The sequence below is a fragment of the Stomoxys calcitrans genome, chromosome 3 (genome assembly GCF_963082655.1).
Source record: "Stomoxys calcitrans chromosome 3, idStoCalc2.1, whole genome shotgun sequence".
Lineage (NCBI taxonomy): Eukaryota > Metazoa > Arthropoda > Insecta > Diptera > Muscidae > Stomoxys > Stomoxys calcitrans.
The window spans coordinates 195,125,215-195,148,238 of record NC_081554.1 but is presented as its reverse complement, the minus strand read 5'-3'; the positions used below and the strand labels follow the sequence as shown (position 1 = coordinate 195,148,238).

The following is a 23,024-nucleotide window of genomic DNA, read 5'->3' as shown; positions in this document are numbered from 1 at the left end:
TAATTTATAATGAGGTCGATGTAAATTAAAATGAAATGAAAGAGAAGAGAGAGACCAGAAAAAAGTACCAGGCAAACATAAATAATAGACCAACATTCCACAGATCACGCGCGGTGAACGAAACAAACGAAAAATAGCAAGTAAATGGGTTTCCAACAGCAGGGGATGCAAAACAAGGGACAAAACGTTGGTGTTGCAAGGCACACAAGTGCTGTTGTTCTCATATTCTCAAGAGACAGCAAGGAACACATGAAGTTGAGGTGGTGGCACAAAAATGGAAAAAAATGTTGGTACAGGCAGATTTAAGGAATTTTCATGAAAAAGATATTTACCAGTAAGCAAACGGAGATATGCAGTCAGCAGATTGCAGCATAGTGCAACAAAAGATAAATGTGGAAAAAAGTAGATTTAAGTAAGTTTTATAACTGAGTGGCTGATCGGTAGACCGATGAAAATATGTGTCTCAGTGGATATTTACAAAGATAAATTTGGCCATTAACATTCCATTAAGGAACAGGGGCATATGAAATAGCATTAATTGGTATCTTCCCTTCCAGCCTAATTTCCCATGGCCATTAGCTTGACTCCCTTGGGAAAAACGACATAAATCAATCAAAACACATCTCCGGACTAATAGGCAAACATACATAAGTGCATAAAATAAAACAAAAGCAATTTTTTTAGTTCAGCGATAATATGTCTTCAATATTTTAGGTGATTTTTGTATTTGAAACAGCAGATTTTAATACACTCATAGTTTGCTAAAAATACCAAACACTATCTGCTGAACATTAGTAGTTAATTTTGCTGCTAATGTAGCAGTAGTACTTCGATTTCAGAGTAGCAGGCTAACTGCTGAAAAGTCAGTTGTTTGGTGAAAATGAATGCTGCTTAATTATGAAGGAGATGTTAGAAGAAACAAATAAAATCGTTCTAAGTTCGTCCGTGCAGAATCTTAATTTGAGCAAAATCGGATTAGAATTGCGGCCTCTAGGTGCTCAAGTAGTCAAGATCCAAAATCGGTTTATATGGCAGCTATATCAGGTTATGAACCGATTTGAACCATACTTTACAAATTTGTTGGAAGTGCTACCAAAACACTATGTCTGCTGAAACAGCAGTAATGTCTGCTTTCCCATTTTCTGCAGACAAAACCTGTTGTTTTAGCAAACATTTTTGAAGTTTTGAAAAACAAATTTGGTTGTGTGTAGTTGAAAATGTTTGCTGAAACAGAAACCTTATGTTTGCTGAATCAACAGTAATGTCTACTTTCCCATTTCAGCAGACAAAACCTGTTGTTTTAGCAAACACTTTAGCAATTTTGAATAACAAATTTCGTTGTATAAACAGATTTCCTGATAGTTGTTCACTTAGAAATGTTAAATGTTTGCTCTAGTTGCAAGCAATTCAGTACGCGAAGTATACATATGCCCTTGAACTGAGTTCTCAAAATTCAAACTTAGGACTTTTTTATTTGTTTCTTATGTTATCCGTCCAGTGGCATACATAGGTGGTCATGCTAACATCTGTGCCACGGTGGCCTCCAACATTTTTAATAAAAAACTTACTGCTTTTTAAAAACTCTCAAATAAGCTACAAAACATCACCAAATTGGAAAGTTTGAAGAAAAATTGTAAATTCTAAAAATTAATTTTATTCAAACCTTTTTCACCGTATGGAGAATTTTTGGGAATTCCCCTTTTGTATTTTTATAACCATCACCATAGGATGGGGGTATACATTCCGTTTGTAGCACCTCAAAATATTCCTCTAAGACCCCATAAAGTATATGCACTCTGGATAGTCTCGACATTCTGAGTCGATCTAGCCATGTCCGTCTGTCGAAATCACGATAGCGTTCGAAAGCGTAAAGCTAGCCGCTTGAAAATTTGCACAGATACTTACAATTAACGTAGGTCATTGGGGATTGCAAATATGCCATACCGCATCATATTCTGGGTATAGCCCCCATATAAACCGATCTCCCGATTTGATTTCTTGAGCCCTTGGAAGCCGCAATTTTCATACGATTTGGCTGAAATTTTGCACATAGTATTCTGTTATGACTCCCAACATCGGAGCTCCCATATAAACCGGTCTCATGTTTTGACTTCCTGAGCCCCGGGAAGCCGCAATTTTTGTCCGATTTAGCTGAAATTTTGCACATAGTGTTCTATTTTGACTTCTTGCAACAGTGCCAAGTACAGTTTAAATCTGTGGTGGTGGGTTCCCAAGTATTCTAAGTATTCGTCCCAATTTTTTAACAAATAATTTTTGTTACAAAAAATTTAAGAAAAATTTAAAAATTTTTCTATATATTAAGAAAAATCTTTTTTCTTTTAATTTATTAGTCCACCATTCATGTTTTTGCAAAAAAAAAAAAAAAAAAACATTTAATTAGTTTTGTTCGTCCTCTTCGTTCGTTAATCGCACAAATCACGATATTGACACCTCTTTCCTAACTAAGAATTTTTCTAAGACAGCTCTATTTTTGGGTCTTCTTCTACCCATTCAGCGTTAAGGGGTTAACTGATTTAAATTTCTAATAGTTCAACTGGTTGGAAGAGATGAATATTTTTTTTAGTTTTTTCTTACAAATACTTATTCTTCTTCATTACACCCTAATATTCACATTATGTCAAACTTAAGTGCGGACATATTGGTACATACAAGAACATACTTTTTATTCTAAATATGTTAGGGCCACAAGAAAAAATATCATTATTTATTTGATGCTTGACATTTGGGTTATTATGCAAAGTTGTGAAAATACCGAAAGGCATTTCTTTCGTAATCGAATTAAGAATCAAAAACAAGAAAAGGTTGACAATGTACACATATATTATATATTAATATAAATTTAACAGAGATCAATTAGTACAAATAAGATATTAAAATTAATATAATTAAGTAAGAATGCCTAAGTTCGGCTGGAACTACCTCAAACAGTGGGAGAAAATCGAAAAAAAAAGATAAACAATTTGAGAACGGGTAGAGATATTTCTTTGAAATTTGGAAATGTAGGAGCTGAAACCAGTGGGGATATTATATATCTCAAGCGGACTTTTTGTTGGGGTTTTTGAGCACTTTTGAAAAATGAAGATTTTGCAGTCTGAACAATTTTTCGAAATGAAACGACCAGGTGACCAACTTAAGGGGCCTGCCAGGAGTCGTCCAAACAATCTAGGGCCTTAAAATTTTGCACGTGATCTCGATAACACCTTAGCTCTAACCATTCCTAACCATTCTAAGTATTTTAAAGAAATATCTCTACCCGTTCTCACATGGCATATTTTTTATTAGTTTTCTTTTTCAATTTTCTCCCACTGTGCGGTTTATGATTGACGAAGCCTTTGCATAGCATATGTAACGTATTCCATTAAAGAAATGCGACAACTTCTCTAATCAATAAGTGCTATCCGATTCTACTCTAAGCTCAATGTGTCTAAACAGCTTGCTTCGTAGTGAGCCCAAGCTGCGTGTTGCTGAGCGACATTCTTTCATAGAGAAATTTACATGGTTGAATATATAACAATTGTTGCCAGCATTGTAAAGGAGTTAAAACCGCTGAAAAATTTTTTATCATCTTTGCATTGTTAGCAACATTTTCTGACATCCTCGACGGGTATGAATCTAGGCGTTGAGTGTAGGCAGACATTTTCTCCCAAAACCTTTCATTCGATAACATACTTAACCATAGATAGGAGAGTTGAGTTGGAGGTCATCGGTACGCTGAGGTTACCATGTCCGCCTAGACGCCGAATGCCTGGGTTAAAATCCCGTCGTGAACATCAGAAAAATGATCAGCTGTGGTTATTCCTTTACAAATGCTGGCTACATTTGTGAGGTATGCAAGCAGACATTGTAATAATACTTCTTAAAACTACTTAAAGTGGTAGAAGTCCGAATCAGATATACAGGTAGGGTAAAAGGAAGACGGCGTACGACTAAGGGTATGTTGTCATCGAAGAAGATAAAGGTGGGCCAATTCGAGGAACCATGTTTTCACAAATGAACTACATCGATATCCGAAAAAATTTTTGGGAGTGATCTTCGATGGGAAGCTGCACTGGTAGTGTCAAATACAGGGGCGGACTGAGAAGTTCCACAGATGTTGGACACTTTGTAGACTATTCTAGATGTCCGAGCATTGACATACAGATTAGGTATGGAAGAGTCACAGCGGTTATGAGACTTAAAGTGATAGGCCAGTGGGTAGAAGATAGAAGCAGGTCATACTACCGCCGGATAAACGAGGCAACGATAAGAGACTTGTTCATCTGAGATGGCACTGGAAGTCGAGTGCGAGTAACTTTGCCAGTGGGAATGTTCATGGCAAATTTGCAATTTAAAACTTCCCAAAGATGCCCATATAACATGTGTATACCATGGAAGCAATTGTAGTTGTAAGAGCAAGAAAAGAAAATCAATACAACAAAAACACATGTGCTTAAAAAGAGCAGCTAGTGTAAAAGGTATCAAACAGAGTTAGCGTCGTACTCACATCGTGTACACGTTTTTGCGGCATATTCGCTATAAGTATGACCTAGCAATGTATGACCCTTGAAGGCTCGATACCTAATGTGGTTGATAAAGTTCAATTTAACAAAGGACGAACCGCGTCCTACAAAGATTGGTATATTGTGTTCTCTAGCTTTCCTTTTCCATTGCAAACACTTATCGGTCATTATTCATAAAAGCCATATCCCCAATTCCCTTGTCCGATTTTGATGAACTTTCATATATAAATTTATTAAAATTTGTGGTGTGTTAAATGTATTGGGTGCGGGCTGCAAGGATCGCTATTTCGGCATTTGCCAAAGGCCTCATCAGCTTGCGATGCCACCAAAAGAATAATGCCTCCATCTACTCACTAATTAGTGAGCAGTGCAATGGTAGAAGCATGCTCATCGAATGAAACTTTGGGTCTTGTTATTCAATCTTTTCTTATTGCGCAGTAAGAAAACATGAAAATGTAATAGCGAACATCAAATCAGGAGATCGGTTTATCTTTTGGTGGCAATGGAATAGTGGTACAGTAATTCTTGTCAAAAAACGGCTCAGTTAGGGTGTAATCCTCACTGCCTGGAACATGGGATATTGTATGAAGGATAACACAGTATCCGTAGCCGCCAAATGACCAATGAGTAAGTTCCCATAACCTCACGGTAGTGGTCGCTGCAATTTGGGTAGCTACAATGTCCAGAGGCATAAGATGTAGCTTTAAATTCAGTGCATCAGATGATGTTGTCCTCAGTGCGGTTGTGATGCACAAACAAGCCATCCTTTGGATCCGGTTAAGTATTGGTGGATTTTTGAAGCGGCGTCCACCAGTAGAGGAGGTGGATTTTTGAAGCGGCGTCCACCAGACCACAACACCATATAGCATTATAGGTCTAACAACTGCAGTATATACCCATTGCATGACAGGCGGTCTAAGTCCCCAACTTTTGCCAAAGGCTCTCTTGCAGGTGTATAGGGCAAGAGTGGCCTTTCTTGCCATTTCCAAAATGATGGATTTGAAGTTCAATTTCCTGTCCCGCAAAACACCCAGGTATTTTGCGATTTCTGTAAATGGAACATTCTCTCCTTCCAAGGAGGCAGATGCCACTGTACGCAACTTGTATCTCCTGCTTATACTCAGACCACTTTCAGCAGCCCACTTTGCCGTTGCAGTTAGAGCTTCCTGAAGTATATCTCTTAGAGTGCTGGGAAGCGTTCCCCTAACCGCAATTGCCAGGTCATCAGCATACGCGACCATTTTCTTTGTCTTCAAGAGACAATAATATATTGCTAATGTCTATATTCCAAAATAGAGGAGACAGTACACTTCATTGAGGGGTTCCTCTGCTGACCCATCTTCCTAGATCCACAGATGTGTGCTGTTCTTCAAAACACTTTGGCTGGCATGGTGGATCTCGATTTCTGATACGCCATGTATCCTCATCAACACCTTTGCCTTAATCCATAAGATGCTCTACATACCCAACCACTATTGCGTACGATGCAGAGCAGCTTTTGTTTTAAAATAGGGCTCAATAAGTCTTTTAATATAGAATCTAGAATATGTTCGAAAAATCAAGAAAAAAAATTTTTTTTTTAAATTTTGTCTTTTTCCTAATCCACTATATTTTTACAACATAAAACTTATATTCTTAACCTTTTATGAGCATTTTCCGAAAATAAGTGCATTTTAATGACTTTGACAAAAAAAAAAATCCCAAAAAGCATGGGTTTTCAACGGCAAAAAAACGAAAATTATACCAGTCTTTAGGGGAATTTGTCTTGTCTTAGGTTAGGTTAGGTAAGAGTGGCAGCCCTTTACAGACTCACTTAGACAATTTGAAGTTCATTGTGATACCACAGTAGCGACAGACCAAGGCTTCTGGCGGGAATCGAACCCATGATCCCTGCACTGGTAATCCAAGCACGCTACCAACAAGGCTACAGGAGCGCCCTTGTCTTGTCTTAATTTCAACAAATTTTTTTCTTAAATCTTTCAATGAGAGAACCTTGAAAAACAAAATGTCAATGAAGTTTTACGAAAATTTCATTGAAATTTGCTTAGTGAGTTCTAATGGCATTTTGAACCAGTTTAAGTTCATAAATAATTCAATGTCCCGATCAGGACTGCGGAGTCGAGGTTTTGAAGTCGGAGTATCAAGCCGGAATAGGTGACTGGTTTGGAGTTGGAGTAAGCTTGACTAGACTTCAAACCGGTTTTTATAATCCTACTCAGAGTTCGACTCCATTCTGGGGTTGAAGTCAAGGGTCAGACCCCAGGCTGGAGTGTCAAGGGTCTTGACATCAAAAAAGCGAAAAACATTTTAATTTTTATTTTTTCGAATTTCAGTATAACTACCAAAGGCAGTCAATCAAAAAGTATTTGTTTGCGAATTTCAAAAAAATATATGTGGATTTGGTTTTAAAATCACTCCCCCATTTTCCTTTAACTTACCCCATGATTTCTTATCCCGGCCCATAACAGTGCCCTTTTCGGAATTGTATAGAAATGGGCCCCAGTGAAAGGATTCCTTGCGGCGAATTTGGAATTCCTCCTCGAGGCTGGAGTGATGGTGCGGTTGCATCATGGGTCGTGGTTTGGACATTTTGTAGAGTTGTGATTTTTGGTAACTTGCTTAAATGTTAAAACTTTTTATTTTTATAAATATTTTCCAATACTTTTGTTTCGTAAAGGGATTTTTTTTGTGAATTAAAAAGGGTTCCTTTGCTATTTTTAAAGCTTTTGCTATAAGATTATTGCATAATCACTAAAGGAAAATTTTAAAAATATTTTTTTTATTATTGAAAAGCACTGTTAAGGGTTCACTTAATAACATTGACCATAACACACACTCTCTCTCTAATTTTGGTTGGTAAACACTGTACTTTTTTCTTTATGGGAGAGTAAGCCAGCAACTCTCTTTTGTTGGGCTTTTTTTTTTGAAGGTGTTTGGTTTGATGGTGTTTTGAGAGATATGGGCTTAGCTTGAAATTCCAATGTATAAGAAGAAGAAGCAGAAGAGACTTAAGGTAAACACAAAACCAAAAAAATCAAGACAAAAACAAAAGTTTAAAACTTTAAACTTAAAAAAATTCTTTTCGCAGCACTGATTTCGTTGGCTACGAAGATAATTTTTGTTTTGTGTGATCACTCACGATCGCGCGCACTTTTGCAACTATTCTTGATCAGCATTTTTAATCGAAAATTTTACACGGAAAAATTATATTTTGCTTTCATGGCCAAATGTAAAAGTCTGTGATATTTTGTTGGTATGTTGTTTTTGTTATTGCTTTTCTTTGGGACATATGCCTGCAGTTTGGCTTTTGGCTTTCGGCGCTGATATTGGCCATACAAAGCTAAAAAAAGGCAATGCAGCAAATAAATCTAAAAACAACAACAAAAATAAACAAAAACGTTAAATGGCTTTAGGGTAAATAGTCATAGCCAAACGCGATCATCATTATCGGAATGGCTGCAAAACAACAACATAAAGATGCAAAGCACGCATATGAGTAAAATTGAAAGATGCCTCTATAACATTTGTTTTTTTTGGTACAATACTTCAAATGTTTTTTTTTCTTTATTTAAAAATAAGTCACTCCTCATTTTTTTTATTGATTTTCTAAAAAAAATTCATTCACATATTTTCTGTCTTAGGCGGCTGAGACACAAACAGCCACACCTTATTCGGGAGAGTTGGGAAAGCAAAACCAACTCTTTTCACAAGTTAAGGCCAAGATGGCCAACTTTGCCTTAAGATAGGCTTAAACACTTTAGGTATGCCAAGCAGCGTTAAACTGAACTACTTTTAATTTTTGTAATTTCTTATGGTATAATTTCTTTAATTTAGGATTTTTCCTTTATACTTTTTTCTTTCTTTTTAATATTATTTTATATGTTTGTTAAAGCCACTCTACACCACTATTTTCTTTTTGTGTTTTGCTTTTGTGCTGACTCAAGCAAGCCTCAAGTCTGATCGTTGTCGTTTGTCTTGCTGGGGTTAGCGCGTTTCAAAACAAACACTCGTCGTAGCACACTGAAATTCAAAACCAGTATCTAAGTCGCGACATAGCTGACAGACGGTTCTCAGCCATAACCACCACGTTGAATTTGATGAAACACAAAACACAAAAAGGCCAACTCAACTCAACTCTCGACTCAAAACACCACCCGACAAGAAGAGTTAAAGAGAACAGATAACAGCAGCATGTGCACCCGTATGTGCCACACCACAAATTTTTGGTTCTTTGGTGAAACTGGCAGACTCTCACCACCTCAGCCCAGCCGAGTGGTTAATATCGTATTAAAGTTGGCAGACCACCAGTGCAATTGCTTAAATATTGCAACTGACACACCGTCTATAAACTGATAGAGAAGCAACCGTAGTAATCATTGAGTAACATTTGCACAAATTAAACTCAAATTGATGTAAAATTGTCACATGTGTCTAGTGTCCCCTCCCCAAACACCCCAAGCCTAGACCCCATTGTCAATGGTTATTAAACGCCGCACCCTTTGGCTTAACTCAAATGTTTGCATTTCAAACATACACCAAACAAGAGAGCATGAGAGAGAGAGTTTGTAATAGCAGATCGTTTATTAACTCAGTTTGTCTTTTAACCACTTGGCCCTTGGTCTGTTACAAAATAACTCATTTACACTCTCTCTGTATTTCTCTCCTTAGCCATGCATGTATCTTTAAGATACATTTTAGACATTTTGTATTGTTGGCTTTGTAATTGTTGTTTACTCAACAGCACTTTGGCTATGGCCTCAGACACCCAAGTGCTCTGCTGTTTATAACACTTCATTGGAGTGTGTGTGTGTGAGTGTGTATGTTGAATTCCGGGTTTAAGCTGCTAAACACTAAAGTGGTGAAGTGGTAAGAAACCATTGACGACAGTGATGGCAATAACATAGGAAAAACTAATTTTGACCTTTTTTAGCACAAAAATATGAAAGAAGCAAACATGGCCAGTGGATTTGTTTAAAATAATATCAAAAACAATTTTAAAATAATTAACAAATTAAAACGTTTGAATTGAAACTAAGACTCAAGGACACAATAATAGAACAAGATGAAATTCTTGTTTCCTTTGACGTTATTTTCTTCTTTACAAATATACCGGTAAACTTGGCCATCAAAATAATAATGAATAAATGGGACATTATCAAAACACACAAAACACAAATATATTCAAAACAAAATTCTTACAAACACCCAATCACTGCCTTAAAGATAACAACTATTTTAACTACGACAATGAAATATACCACCAGATATTTGGAATGGCAATGGGAAACCCTCTTTCCTTTAAAATAGCAGATATAGTTTTAGACGATCTTCTTGACAATTCTATACATGATTTAAATAACCACAACAGCACAGTAAAATTCATATGCAAATATGTTAATGACACGCTACTGATAATTATGAAAGATGACTTACATGATATTCGTACCAAATACAATCAGAAAATACGATTTACATTTGAAACAAAAATACGGAGAAATCACACCTTAATACAATGATTGGTACCAGATGACTATGGCATCTGGTAGAATCTTGAATTACCACAGCACACAACCAAAATCACAGATAATTAACACCGCTTAAAGTTTTATCACCAGAGTACTCCGCATCAGTGACGAACAATTCCATCAAGACAATTTCAAAACGATAACCAAAATATTAAAAACCAATAGTTTTCCACCCAAATTAATTAATAAACTTAAATTTCGACGAAATAAAACGCAAACTAAACAGCACTTATGAAGAAACCAAACGATATTGTAGCTTCAAATACATCCCTGGATTAACAGATAACAAAAGCTTAAGAGCTTTAATGAACAAAACAAACAACATAAAATATGCATACAGAGCGAATCAAACAAACAACAAAATTTTCTCCAACATTAAAACTCCAATCGACAAACAACAAACAGCAACAAAGCAATGTTGTTTACGAAATAGAATGTAAGTGAACTGACGAACAAAGCTGTGACTTAGTATATGTAGAAACAACAAAACTGAACGCTGCAAACAAGAATGGGAGAACATAGAGCTGACATTGAAAAAGGAACACAGAAAACAGCTTTGGCGCAACATATTTTGAAAAGTGGATATAGAGCAGACTTGGAAAATGTCAAAATATTAGATAAAGAAAACAAAGAGAGAAAAAGATACACTTTAGAAAGCTTAAGAATACATCAAAAAGTAGATAGGAAGATGAACTTGAAAGAGGACACAATCAATATTAGTATAAGTTACCGTGTTGCAATAAAAAGATCTGTGATATTAAAATATTATGTTAATAAATGTGCTTTCGACGGAAAAATTCATGTGAATATATCCTAAATTTATTGTAAGTTAATTATATTTTCATGAAGATTTGAAATAAATGTAATAATCAGGCCGAATCTTTGGAACCCACCACCATGGACTCTACTAAAAAATTACATTATTAAACTTAGTTGGAGGGCGCAAGTGTACTACCAAAATTGAAGATTTTTGAGGCCGTGAAAGACTATTCGGGAGATTGGTTTATATAGTAGCTATATCAGGTTGCGTTATAGACCGATTTATACCATACTTACCAAGGATGTTGGAGGCTATAACAGAAAACTACATTTCAATCAAAAAGGATAATAATTGCGGCTTTCAGGGGCAGATTATAAACCGATTTGGACTATACATACTAGGGATGTAACAGAGACCCTACATTTCAGCCAAATCCGATAATTATTGCGGCATTTAGGGGCATATTGTAGCCATATTTCGACTCCCTACCACGGATGTTATAAATTTTAGCCGAATTGGATAATAATTGCGTCTTACAGTGTGAGTCCATCTGTCTGTCGAAAGCACACTAACTTTCAAAGGAGTAAAGCTAGGCGCTTGAAATTTTACACAAATTCTTCTTATCAGTGTAGGTCGGTTGGGATTGTCCAAATAGGGCCAAATCTTTGTTTTGTTATAGCTGCTATGTAAACCGATCTTGGGTCTTGAATTCTTATGCTTCTAGAGGGCGCATTTCTTATCCAATTTGGCTGAAATTTTGCATGAGATATTTTGTTATGACTTCCAACAACTGTACGTTGTATGGTATGGTCGAAATCAGTTCATATCCTGATATAGCTGCCATATATATCGATCTTCCAATGAGATTTCTGGAACCTCTAGAGGGCGCAGTTGTTATCCAATTTGGTTGAATTTTCGCATATTTCGTTTTTGTGTGATTTCCAACAACTGAATTTAGATCTTAATCTATCTATAACTTATATAGCTTCTAGGTGGCGCAATTTTTATCTGATTTCTCGGAAATTTCGCACATATCGCTTCGGTATTACTTGCAACAACTGTACCAAGTATGGTCTAAATCAGTCCATAACCTGATATAGCTGCCATATAAATCGATCTCCTGATTTATTATTTTTCTGCGACTTGTGCGGCATAACAAATATCGGCCAATAACTTGATATAACTCATATATTTTTGGAAAAGTAATTTAAAGAAGTTGAAAAATGCAGTCTATGTTGGATGGTTTATACGATTCGACTCGTCCGAACTTAGCACGTTTTTATTTGTTTTACAATAATTCTTTGTTTACATTTGTGATGTTTTTATTGGCACATTTTGATATCCTCGATGTTCATGGGACCTTTTCACTTTTTGATTTCGGCAAGTGACGTAATAATAGAAGGTATTGAACCATTCCATTGGGTTTAATTTTGAATAATTTAGAATTTGTTATTATGAGAGAATTCTCTCAGGTGTTTCCAATGGACTGTTCGCGGGCAAATTTGAATTTACTTCCAAATGCGTTGTTTGTTTGGAGTTTCTTGGGGGTGAGTCCAAAAATTAAAATCGTATTCTACTCTTATTTGAGCCCCGTTTTGGTCGGATCAGTCTACATGGGTGTTTAAGAGATTTTGTGTGGGGCGTTAATTGATCAACTTGCAGATATCGAAAAATTAATCCTTCTAGATTATGCAACTCGGTTATCGCAAAGTCGCACATAATATTTGTAAAAATGTTCAAAGGACTTACTGTTCAAAGGAATACCTAAAAAATTAAGGTATCATTTAATAAGAGGTTGACCTACTCTGCAACCAGTTTTAATGTGTTTGTCAGGATTTGAACACAGTAATTGGGTGCCATATGCGGACATGTCATAAGGTACGTTAGCTCCAAGTTTTTATATACCATTTTATCAAAAACTTTTACAAAAATCATATATTTGATACATTTTTTACGAAGTCGCCAACGCCAGCCTACCTGACGCATTGGCAACACTGTTATCTCTCAACTCAAAATATACGTTAATAACCGTACTTATTTAAATATGGCAATTGCACGCGGCACTTTATCCACCACACTTGTAATGGTTTTGTTTGACAAGCACTCACTCACTCAGTTGCCGCCTTGCTCGAAGCGGTTGTACAATTGACTCAATTTTTTTTTTAAAGAGCATGATAATGGTCAATACTTAAGGGTTGAAGGTGAAGAATTCCAGATCTCCTCAACTCAATGGGGACACAGGTAGCAACGAAAATTTCCCTAAGCGTACAGGTATACCGCTTAAGGATCATTTTGCGTATTGAGAAGGGCTGAAACAGTATTAAATTCCCAAATGGATACAATGACCATAAGTAATGAAGTTATTTTAAACCCTCCATGGTTGATTTTAAACACTTCACTTGAGCGATAGTAATAAGAGTATCAACAATTCGAAAATCCATGGAAAACACACCACCATGACAAGAGGAAGGACATTGTGGTGTAAAAAACATGAATAACATGAATGCCAAATGTTAAGCCCTATGAGGGTTGTAAAATAGTATTAAATTTGTGAATATCTCCGTTTGTCTTTTTTTTTTGGTTGGGCAATAGAATTTTGAAATTGGAACATCAAAAACAGGTTTTGCTGGAAATAGACAAATTTATACATTTTAACCCTCGAAACCAAAACATATTGAACGAGGATTATGAGTTATTTTCGCAACAAGTTTGAGGGAAAACCAGTTGGAGAAAGGGAAAAGTAAAAGGAAGTAGACTATTTTATACCTTATACCACTCGTAAATGAAAAATTTTAAAAAACTTCGCAAGAATATTCTATACTGTAGCTAAACTAGCTGCAGCCGTAAAGACCGTAACAGAATGAGCGCGATGAGCTTTGTATTTGAGCGTCCCATTGCAAAAATGCAACTCTGCACACACAAAAGCAATGCGGAAAAGTTAAAAAAATTTAACTTTAACTTTTGAAAGCAAGCGTTATTCTTTGCTGCCACGCTTGAAGTAGTGTTTTTAGTCGTCAAAGCTAAAAATTTGTTAACTTTTGCGAAGTGATTTTGACATTTGTTTGCAGAGTTGCATTTTTCAACGCGATGCTCCTCATCGGGCTCATTCTATTTAGGCCTCAAGTCATCCTACCAAATTCGCAACAAGGTTTGCATTTAGTAAAGCCTCCGAAGATAATTACTGAAGGTGTGCTAAACGGAAGTTTTATTAAATTTGCCCGGTTAAGACGGATTAATGCCAGCTCAAAGATTTTGTATTCCAATCCGAAGAATGGAAAATTCTAAGTTAGGCTGAAGGTACTAGGTCAGGCAAGGATTTGACATTCTGAAGCCAAAATGGTTCTTTTTACTAAAAACGTGAGGTACTGTTACTAAAAAAACGAGTAAAAGCGTGCTAAGTTCGGCCGGGCCGAATCTTGGGAACCCACCACAATGGATTCTGTTAAAATATGGGAGCTACATCTAGTTATAGACCGAATTGAACCGTACTTGGTGCAGTTGTTGAGAGTCATAACAGAACACTATATGCGCCTTTTATGAGCCCAAACCCTTATATCGAGATATAGGTCTATATGAAAGCTATATTTATATGTGGACCGATCTCAGCCAAATTAAAGAATAATGTTGAAGGGTCTAACACAACTCACTGTCCCAAATTTCGTGAAATTGGGCAACAAATGCGACTTTTATGGGCCCAAGACCTTAAATCGAGAGGTCCGTCTATATGGCAGCTATATTCAAATCTGAACCGATCTGTGCCAAATTACAGAAATGTGTCGAGGGGCCTAACGCAACTCACTGACTCAAATTTCAGCAAAATCTGAAAATAAATGTGTCTTTAATGGACCTAGGACCCTAAATCGTCGGACCGGTCTATATGGGGGCTATATCAAGATATAGTCTGATACAGCCCATCTTCGAACTTAACCTGCTAATGGACAAAAAAAAGAAGAAAAAAGAGAGGATTGGAATCGGATATTTCGATGTGTTGCAAACGGAATGAATATACCCCCATCCTTCGGTGGTGGGTATAAAAATTGCGAACTTTTTTGAATATATTTTCTCCACTAATTGTCATAAAATAATTAAAAATTGAGTATACGTGATTTATTCGGTTAAAAATATACAGATTGTAATTGCTTGGATATCCGGTTCGTCCTACGAAAAATCTTTCGTTATGCGTATTGCTCTATGCTGGAACTTTTACCGATTGATTTCAGAATTTTCTCTCATTCAAACAATGCTTTTTCTATTCAAACGTAAAAACTATTTCAGCCCTGACGAGTCCTGATTTCTTCTTTTTATACCCACTACCATAGAATGGGGGTATACTAACCTAGTCATTCCGTTTGTAACACCTGAAAATATTCGTTTGAGACCCCATAAAGCATATACATTCTCGATCGTCCCGAATTTCTGAGTCGATCTAGCCCTGTCCGTCCGACCGTCCATCTGTCGAGATCGCGATAGCAATCGAACGCGTAGATCTAGCCGCTTGAAATTTCGCACTATAAATGTAGGTCATTGCGGATTGCATATGGGCCATATCGGTTTTGATTTAGATATAGCTCCCGATCTCCAGATTTGACTTCTTGAGCCGCAATTGTTTTTCGATTTGGCTGAAATTTTGCATGTAGTGTTCAGCTACGATTTCCAATCACTGTGTTGAGTATGGTTCAAATCGTTCAAGAACCAGATATAGCTCCTATATAAACCCATCTCCCGATTTGACTTCTTGGGTACCTGGAAGCCGCAGTTTTTGTCTGATTTGGCTGAAATTTTGCAAGCGATGTTCCGTTATGACTTCCAACAGCTGTGGCAAGTACGGTCCATATCGCAAATTTTGCCATTCAGCATCTTACTAAGGAACAGGGGCAAACTTCTTACATATCGATGAGTGCAGTTCGATTCAAGTTTTAAGTTCAATGATAAGGGGCCTCCTTTTTATAGCCGAGTCCGAACGGGGTCCCGCAGTGCGACACCTCTTTGTAGAGAAGTTTTTCATGGCATAGTAACTCACAATTGTTGCCAGCATTAGGAGGGGGAAACCACAGCTGAAAAATTGTTCTTATGGTCTCGCCAGGATTCGAACCCAGCCGTTCAGCGTTATAGGCGGACATGTAAACCTCGGCGCTACGGTAGCCTCCTATAACCTTAATAGCTCCCATATAAACCGATCTCCTAATTTGGCTTCTTGAGCCCTTACAAGCCGCAATTTTTATCCGATTTGGCTGAAATTTTGCATGCGGTCTTCAGTTACGACTTCCAACAACTGTGTCAAGTACGATCTAAATCAGTCTATAACCCGATATAGCTCCCATATAAACCGATCTCCCGATTTGACTTCTTGAGCCCTTACAAGCCGCTATTTTTGTCCCATTTGGCTGAAATTTTGCATATAATGGTAAGCTATGACTTCCAACCACTGTGTTGAGTGCGTTCCAAATCGGTCCATAACCTAATATAGCTCCCACATAAACCAATCTCCCGATTTGACTTCTTGAGCCTATACAAGCAACAGTTTTTGTCCAATTTGGCTAAAATTTAGCATGTAGTGTTCTGTTATGTGTTTCAACAACTGTGACAAATATGGTCCAAATCCGTCTATAACCTGATTATAGCTCCCATATAAACCGATATCCCGATTTGACTTCTTGAGTCCTTACAAGCCGCAAGTTTTGTCCAATTTGGCTGAAATTTTCCATGCGGTGTTCTGTTACGACTTCCAACCAGTGTGCCGAATACGATACAAACCGATCTCCCAATTTGGCTTCTTGGGCCTCTGGAAGCCGCAATTTTAATCCGATTTGGCTGAAATTTAGCATGTAGGGTTTTGTTACGACTTTCAACAACTGTCCTATTGCTCTTAAAAAATCACTCTTTACATAGTATGGACGTTAGGTGGTAGGTGGAAGGTATCCAAAGATCGGCCCGGAAGGTATTCAAAGATCGGCCCGAACTTAATGCCTTTTAATTTGTTACGATTTACATTTGCCTCCCTAATATTAGTTTCATATACAATACAGATTGCAAATTTACCCATGAACACTCCATTACGGAACAGGAGCAAACTTCTCAGATATCAATGTGTTCTGACAGCACACAGCACAAGTTACAGCTTAATGATAAGGGACCTCTTTTTTATAGCCGGGTCCAAACTGTATGCCGTAGTGCCTCCCCTCCTTTGGGTTGAAGCTTTTACATAGCATAATACCTCATATGTCGTAGTACCTCACAAATGTTCAGAGGATAACCGCCGTTGAAAATTTTGTCTGATGTTGTCGCCAGGAGTCGAATTCGGGCATTCATCGTCGTTGACTTCTGCACTACTGTGGCTTTTGATTATATATCTTGAGCTCATATTCTGATCTACCGATTTGAAAAAAGCACTGCCTTTTTAGTAGTTTTTTTATTACCTTTCCTAATGACTGTTAAACTTGACATTTATTAAGCCATAGCTGCGCAAGCGTAACAATAATCACACTATGCTTCTAGACCCATCCAAATAAAATGTCTTTGTTTTCTTCAACTTTTGCATATTTCAAAGATCTTGAATTACATAATCAACAACATTGTCATCATCATCTGCCATTAGCGCTTCTCCATCACAGCTCCGTGACACATTTGCTTAGTAGTAGTGGTAGAAAAGGGGCCTACATATACTCGCACATCTACAAAAAAAAAAGCAACAACCCACACACTTTGAAGTGATTCCATTGAAAACAGACGACAACAAAATAATTTCGAATGCAGAGGTCACAGTGTCAGAGGCATAATGGAAAATCACACTTAAATCTCGGCACAGAGACAATTATCTAATTGATATCACTTCAGAATAATCCGTCTCAAACCCTGCTGCTGCCTCCCCCGCCCGCAGCCTCTCAGGCCCCCCTTTCACCAACCAGAATAAATGAGACAACCACAAGTCGTTCTAAAGATTTAGTGCTCGACATGCTCGTGTAAATTATTGCTGTCGAGTATTTGATTTCTTTACTCATTTGGCGAATAAAACTGTCATGGCTTCGAAAAGCCATATGAGAAAATATAACGAATTTAAATGCACTTTCAGCGGAAATGTGATATATTTGCCTTACGAAATTATCCATTGTTGTATTTTATACAAATTTTTTGTTTTTTTTTTCTTCTTTCTGTTTTCAGCTAAATGCCTGATTTTAATCCTTTTTTCCGGCACCGCTTGCCAACTTACCCCAGCTTTCAACGGTTCTGCCAAAATATTCCTGTGTCTCATTGTCATAGACCATCTGCTTGAAGGATTTCTTCTTGGGCCTCTCTGGTGGACGGGCATAGTAGTTCTGGAAGGCATCTATGGATTCCTCGGCAACGGTCGGCATGGTGAAGTTGAAAAATAAGTCCTTGACACGTGAACGAGTGTGATGGGTGCCGCGTTGAGGACGATAATCCGTCAAGCGTAAGACGTTGCGCGAATTTATGACTTTTGAAATGGCAGCGTAGACGCGCTTTACACAAAGACAACGAAATCGTTAGACGAGGGATTAGAGAATCTAGGATTAGACGATTGATTGAGACGATTCGTTCGTTTTTTCTTTTTTTTTTTAAATTTTTGGTTTCTTTTAGAATGTCTTTAAGTAGCTGCTGGATTTTGTTCTTTTGGGTTTCTTAAGTCCGAGTGGCAGAAAAAATGCCTCTTTGCTAGCTTGTTTCCAGCTTTAAGAAGAAACCGAGCCGCGCGTGCTACTCAGGACTCCACACACAAACGAATGATCAACACTTCCCGATTTCAGTTCTATGAATGCTGTCCACTGTCGTCGCACTAATTCAAGTCACTGTTAGCGGTCACTTGACGCTGCCGCCACATAGGAGATCCCAAGTAATGGTTGTCGGTGGACGTTGTCCGATTAGCCGCTGGCTGCTTCAATCATGGATTTGGAAGCTCTGCTTCTATTCGCACATAAAAAATTTACTTTTTTTTTTCGTATTCCCTTTATCTTCTTTCTCTCTTTACACAATAGCTGAAGTTAATAAAAAATATTTTGTATCAAAAAAACTGAATTAGAACGAACTGCCACAAATGTACAAGTTTGCCCCACAGAATCTCAGCCATACAATAAGCAACGGCTGCGTTTACAGCACTCATGCGTCGTTCTTAATCAGAGATAATTTCTACGGTTTAAGCTGCTGCTGTTGCTGCTACGGTGATGGTGATTTTTTAGATGGCGTCAACGTTGAAATATCATCAATTGTCGCAATGATAGTTTGTGTGATTGTCCAAACGACAGTCAACCCGTCATCCAACCCGCCATTGCTCCATCCATTTTCACCGTTCATCTCTTTGTTTTATGTACTCCAGATGCCACAAGTGTACATTTCTATTATCACACTCTAGTCCCTGGTAAATTTCAATGTGATCAGTGTCGGATCAGAATACAAGCCAGGTAAGAAGACCAAACATATTGAAGGCCGTGATTGGTATTGAATCGTAATAAAATTTCAACAGTTTTAATACATGATTCGAAAACCTTTCAATTGTAGAAGTTGTTTAATTGAATGAAATTCGATGTAATTGTAAAGAAAACAAGGGATATGCCTGCTAAATCGAGTCAGAAAGTTATTCTAAGCCGATCGGTATACTCATCAATGGGTATACCTAGGTTCCTTCTTATCGTTGCAAAAAATTATAATACCATTTACCACAGTGGTGGTGTAGGGTATAACAAGTAAAAGCGTGCCAAGTTCGGCCGGGTCGAATCTTATATATCCTCTTCCATGGATAGCATTTGTCAAATTCTTTGAATGACTTTTTCAAATAGAAACACACCAGTCATAGAAAAACAACAACCTCCAAATCACTAACAGTAGTTGGAAGTCATACCAAAACGACAAATGCAAAATATTAACCATATTGGATAAGAGTTGCGCCCTTTAGAATCCCAAAAACTCTAATCGGGAGATCGGCGGCTATATCAGGATATGGACTGATTTAGACAATACTTAACACAGTTGTTGGAAGTCAAAATAAAACACTTCATGTAAAAATTCACGACATGGCAAATGTTTGTCACGCCCGCTCCTGACCACTTTCCAAAATCATCGACGAAATGATTTCATAGTCTCTAAACGACGAAGGTATGTCAAACCAGAAAACTGGTCTGGTATGTCAAATAAGGGGCTGGTCATATTACAGAGACCATACCGAAAACATATTCAGCTGACTACCACCTCTTCAGAGAAAAGGTTCTCCATTGTTACGGCAGCCACTCGCTTCATCCGGGCTGGTGGAATACCCATCATGAGACAAAATTCTCCGATTGTAGTATTGAAATTACCAGATGAACTTGATGAGCTTCGCCTAACCAACTTAGCTGCAACTTTTCATCGGCAGCACATATTATTGCAGTCTGCTTTAAGGCAAGAATCAGAAATCCTTCAATCTTTGGCAGACAGCACTTGAGTTATGGGGAAAAAGAATTTATTAACTACTTAAAAAGCGATTGGTCGACCAGTAGGGAAATGCTCGTACTCGTACCCGACGCCAACGTAGAGGCCAAAAGTGAGACGTACGCAATGATAGAAACCTTGTTACATACCTATCTTGTCACAACGCAGCCCTGAGGACCATCACGGGCTGCCTACAGATGACAAACATCGGCCATCTGTACGGTGGGACCAAGATCTTTACAAATAAATATCATTGTGACCTTCTCCCTAAACAGTATCTCCTAAGCTGACACCAGGAGAATCACCCGAATTTCCAACTCACTAAACTAGAAGCACCTCCGCGACATGTTAGGAGAAACAAAGGGATGATTAGAGAGGCGATCCTACAACATCTCATCGATCCATTTACAACATTTCCTATAGAGAGCGGGGTTGCAGCTTGAAGAGCTTCATACTTTCGGATGGTATGATACAGTCTATGATGAATGTATATGTAGTCCTTGGAGGACACACACCACCTATTACCGATGACGAGAAAGTTTCACCTAGAAAAAGCTGAGCTGTTCTGGCCCAATTGAGATCCGGATTTGATAAAAAAAACTCAATCTTATCTCTTACGTTTAGACGATACCATCTCTGATATCTGCTTTGCGTGCAGGATTCCATGACACAAATCATCTATTTACACGCCCGGACAAACCCACTAATCTATCTACAAAATCACTATGGACCGTTCCAATTAAAGTGCCCAGATTCCTTTTGCCGATTCTAAATAATGTTGAAATAATTCAAATTGAATAATCATTCCCATCCTGGGAAACCAACATTTTTGTATCCAACTCCCGGAGTATGCATTTTGTTTAGTATAAGTGTAGATATTCCATAGGGGCCCAGCACTTTGGACGTTTGGCGTTGCGGATGACGTTTGAAATATTGTCAACGGTAATATGTGATGGTTGTGCATTGGCTCAGAGATAACGTATGCCACGAAATGCACTTTACATCGCCGACTGTCGACTCAATAAATTGACAGTTAAATAAACTGGCATATATGTTTGGATCAGTCACTTCTCTGGCGGCAAAGCGTTGTTGTTGTAGCCACAAATTTACAGAGGAGAAACAGTCTTTGGCAAGGAGCGACCTGTATCGATCCCGGTACGAAAATATGGTTGATCTGCTAAGGATACAGGTTTTGCGCAGGAGAATCAGTGTTTGGCCAATAGTGACCTGTATCGATTAGAGCTGGCAAACTATCGATAACCGTGAAATTTGATATTTTCGATTTATCTAATAATAAATATCTATAGTATCTTAACTTTCGTTAATTTGCTGGAAGTCATGAGAGAAATCATTGCACAAAATTTTAGCCCAATCTGTTGAAAATTGCGCCCTCTATAGGCGCAATGTATCTTATGGGTCGCTTTCAGTATCTGTTCTCTTATTTTTGTTTAATATTGCAAAAAATTTAACTTTGATAAGAAAAATATCGATATTTTGCCAGCTCTAGTTTCGATGCCGATACATAAACATGATCGCGGTGGGGATCGCCAGAAGTGTCGTTGTCATTAGCGTAGCTAGACATATTTAGACAGCAAAGGCAGCTAAGGATGCGGGAGTCAGTTTTTCCCTGCATCGGATAGTATCAGTTTAAGATTGAATGGGTAGTCCACCATAGGTGAACTCACTCGAAGGCCAGTCTGACCCATTGAGACACCCTGTAAACAGAGAAGAAGAAGACTTGAGTCCTCGGGTCAGATCCAGACGTTATTTACGTTTAAAGAAACCGGAAGAGCGGAGGGTCAACACCTATCCTTGACAAAAGCACGTATGCGCATGCGTGTGCTGGATGTCCACGAATCTGAGGAGACTTCCCAGAGGCACGTTTGCAAGATCATATGCAAATGCAAATTTGCCCACGAACATTCCATTAAGAAACAGGGGCAAACTTCAATAAGTGCTGTCTGATTCAAGTTTAAGCTCAATGATAAGAGACCTCCATTTATAGCGAAGTCCGAAGTTTTTCCAAGGCATACTACCTCGAACGCGTCAAGCAAGCCACTTGAAATTTTGCACAGATACTTACTATTGATGATGAGCCATATCGGTTCAGATTAAGATAAAGCTCCCATATAAACGGATCTCTCGATTCGACTTCTTGAGCCCCTGGAAGCCACAATTTTTTCCGATTTGGCTAAAATTTTGCACATAGAGTTATGTTATGACCTTCAACAACTGTATTAAGTAAAGTTTCAATTGGTCACCATATAAACCGGTGTCTCGACTATCCTTGTTCGTTTCCTGGAAGCTATAATTTTTGCCGGTTTGACAGAGGTATGGTTCGAATAATCAAATAAAAATGCGTGTATATATGTAAACCAAGTTTTGTCATAATCCGATGAAAAATGCATAATTTATGCCCCGATAGCAGCCATATCGCAATATAGTCCGATTTGGACCAAATTCGGCACGGACATTGAGTGGTCTAATAAGTACAAGTAAGTACATTGTTAAATTTTTGAGAACAAAATATTGGTCTTTTTGGTAGCTCTATGTAGACCGATCTGAAGCATAGACGACACGGATGTCGAAAACCCTAACATAAGTCACTGTGTCAAATTTCAGCGAAATCAGATTATAAATGCGTCTTTTATGGGCCCAAGACTTTAAATCAAGAGATCCGACTATGTCGCAGCTATATAAAAATCTGAACCGATCTGGGCCAAATTGAACAGGGATGTCGAAGGGCCTAACACAATCACTGTCCCAAATTTTGGCGAAATCGGACAATAAATGCGTCTTTTA

At 37.8% G+C, this 23,024-nt stretch overlaps 1 protein-coding gene and 1 long non-coding RNA gene across 4 annotated transcripts in view; one reads left to right on the top strand and one right to left on the bottom strand.

The window, feature by feature from the left end:
• LOC131995763 (uncharacterized) overlaps nt 1-18,110 on the top strand; it is a 71,702-nt gene extending 53,592 nt beyond the window's left edge. Inside the window, exon 2 of the long non-coding RNA XR_009397611.1 lies at nt 17,964-18,110. This is a non-coding gene — a long non-coding RNA (uncharacterized LOC131995763). The remainder of the gene's footprint in view (nt 1-17,963) is intronic.
• Nucleotides 1-18,597, bottom strand: part of LOC106082331 (sodium/potassium-transporting ATPase subunit beta-2) — a 38,637-nt gene extending 20,040 nt beyond the window's left edge. Inside the window, exons 1-2 of one of the 3 annotated variants that reach the window (XM_013244897.2) lie at nt 8,371-8,578; nt 6,959-7,271 (exon numbers count right to left, since the gene is read on the bottom strand). In XM_013244897.2, coding sequence (XP_013100351.1) covers nt 6,959-7,109 — 151 coding nt within the window. In that variant the 5' untranslated portion in view covers nt 7,110-7,271; nt 8,371-8,578. Of the gene's footprint in view, nt 1-6,958; nt 7,272-7,389; nt 7,603-8,370; nt 8,579-18,012 lie in introns of those variants that run through there. The other 2 variants (XM_059364784.1, XM_013244975.2) reach the window with 2 other exon arrangements.
• Nucleotides 18,598-23,024: the final 4,427 nt, after the last annotated feature.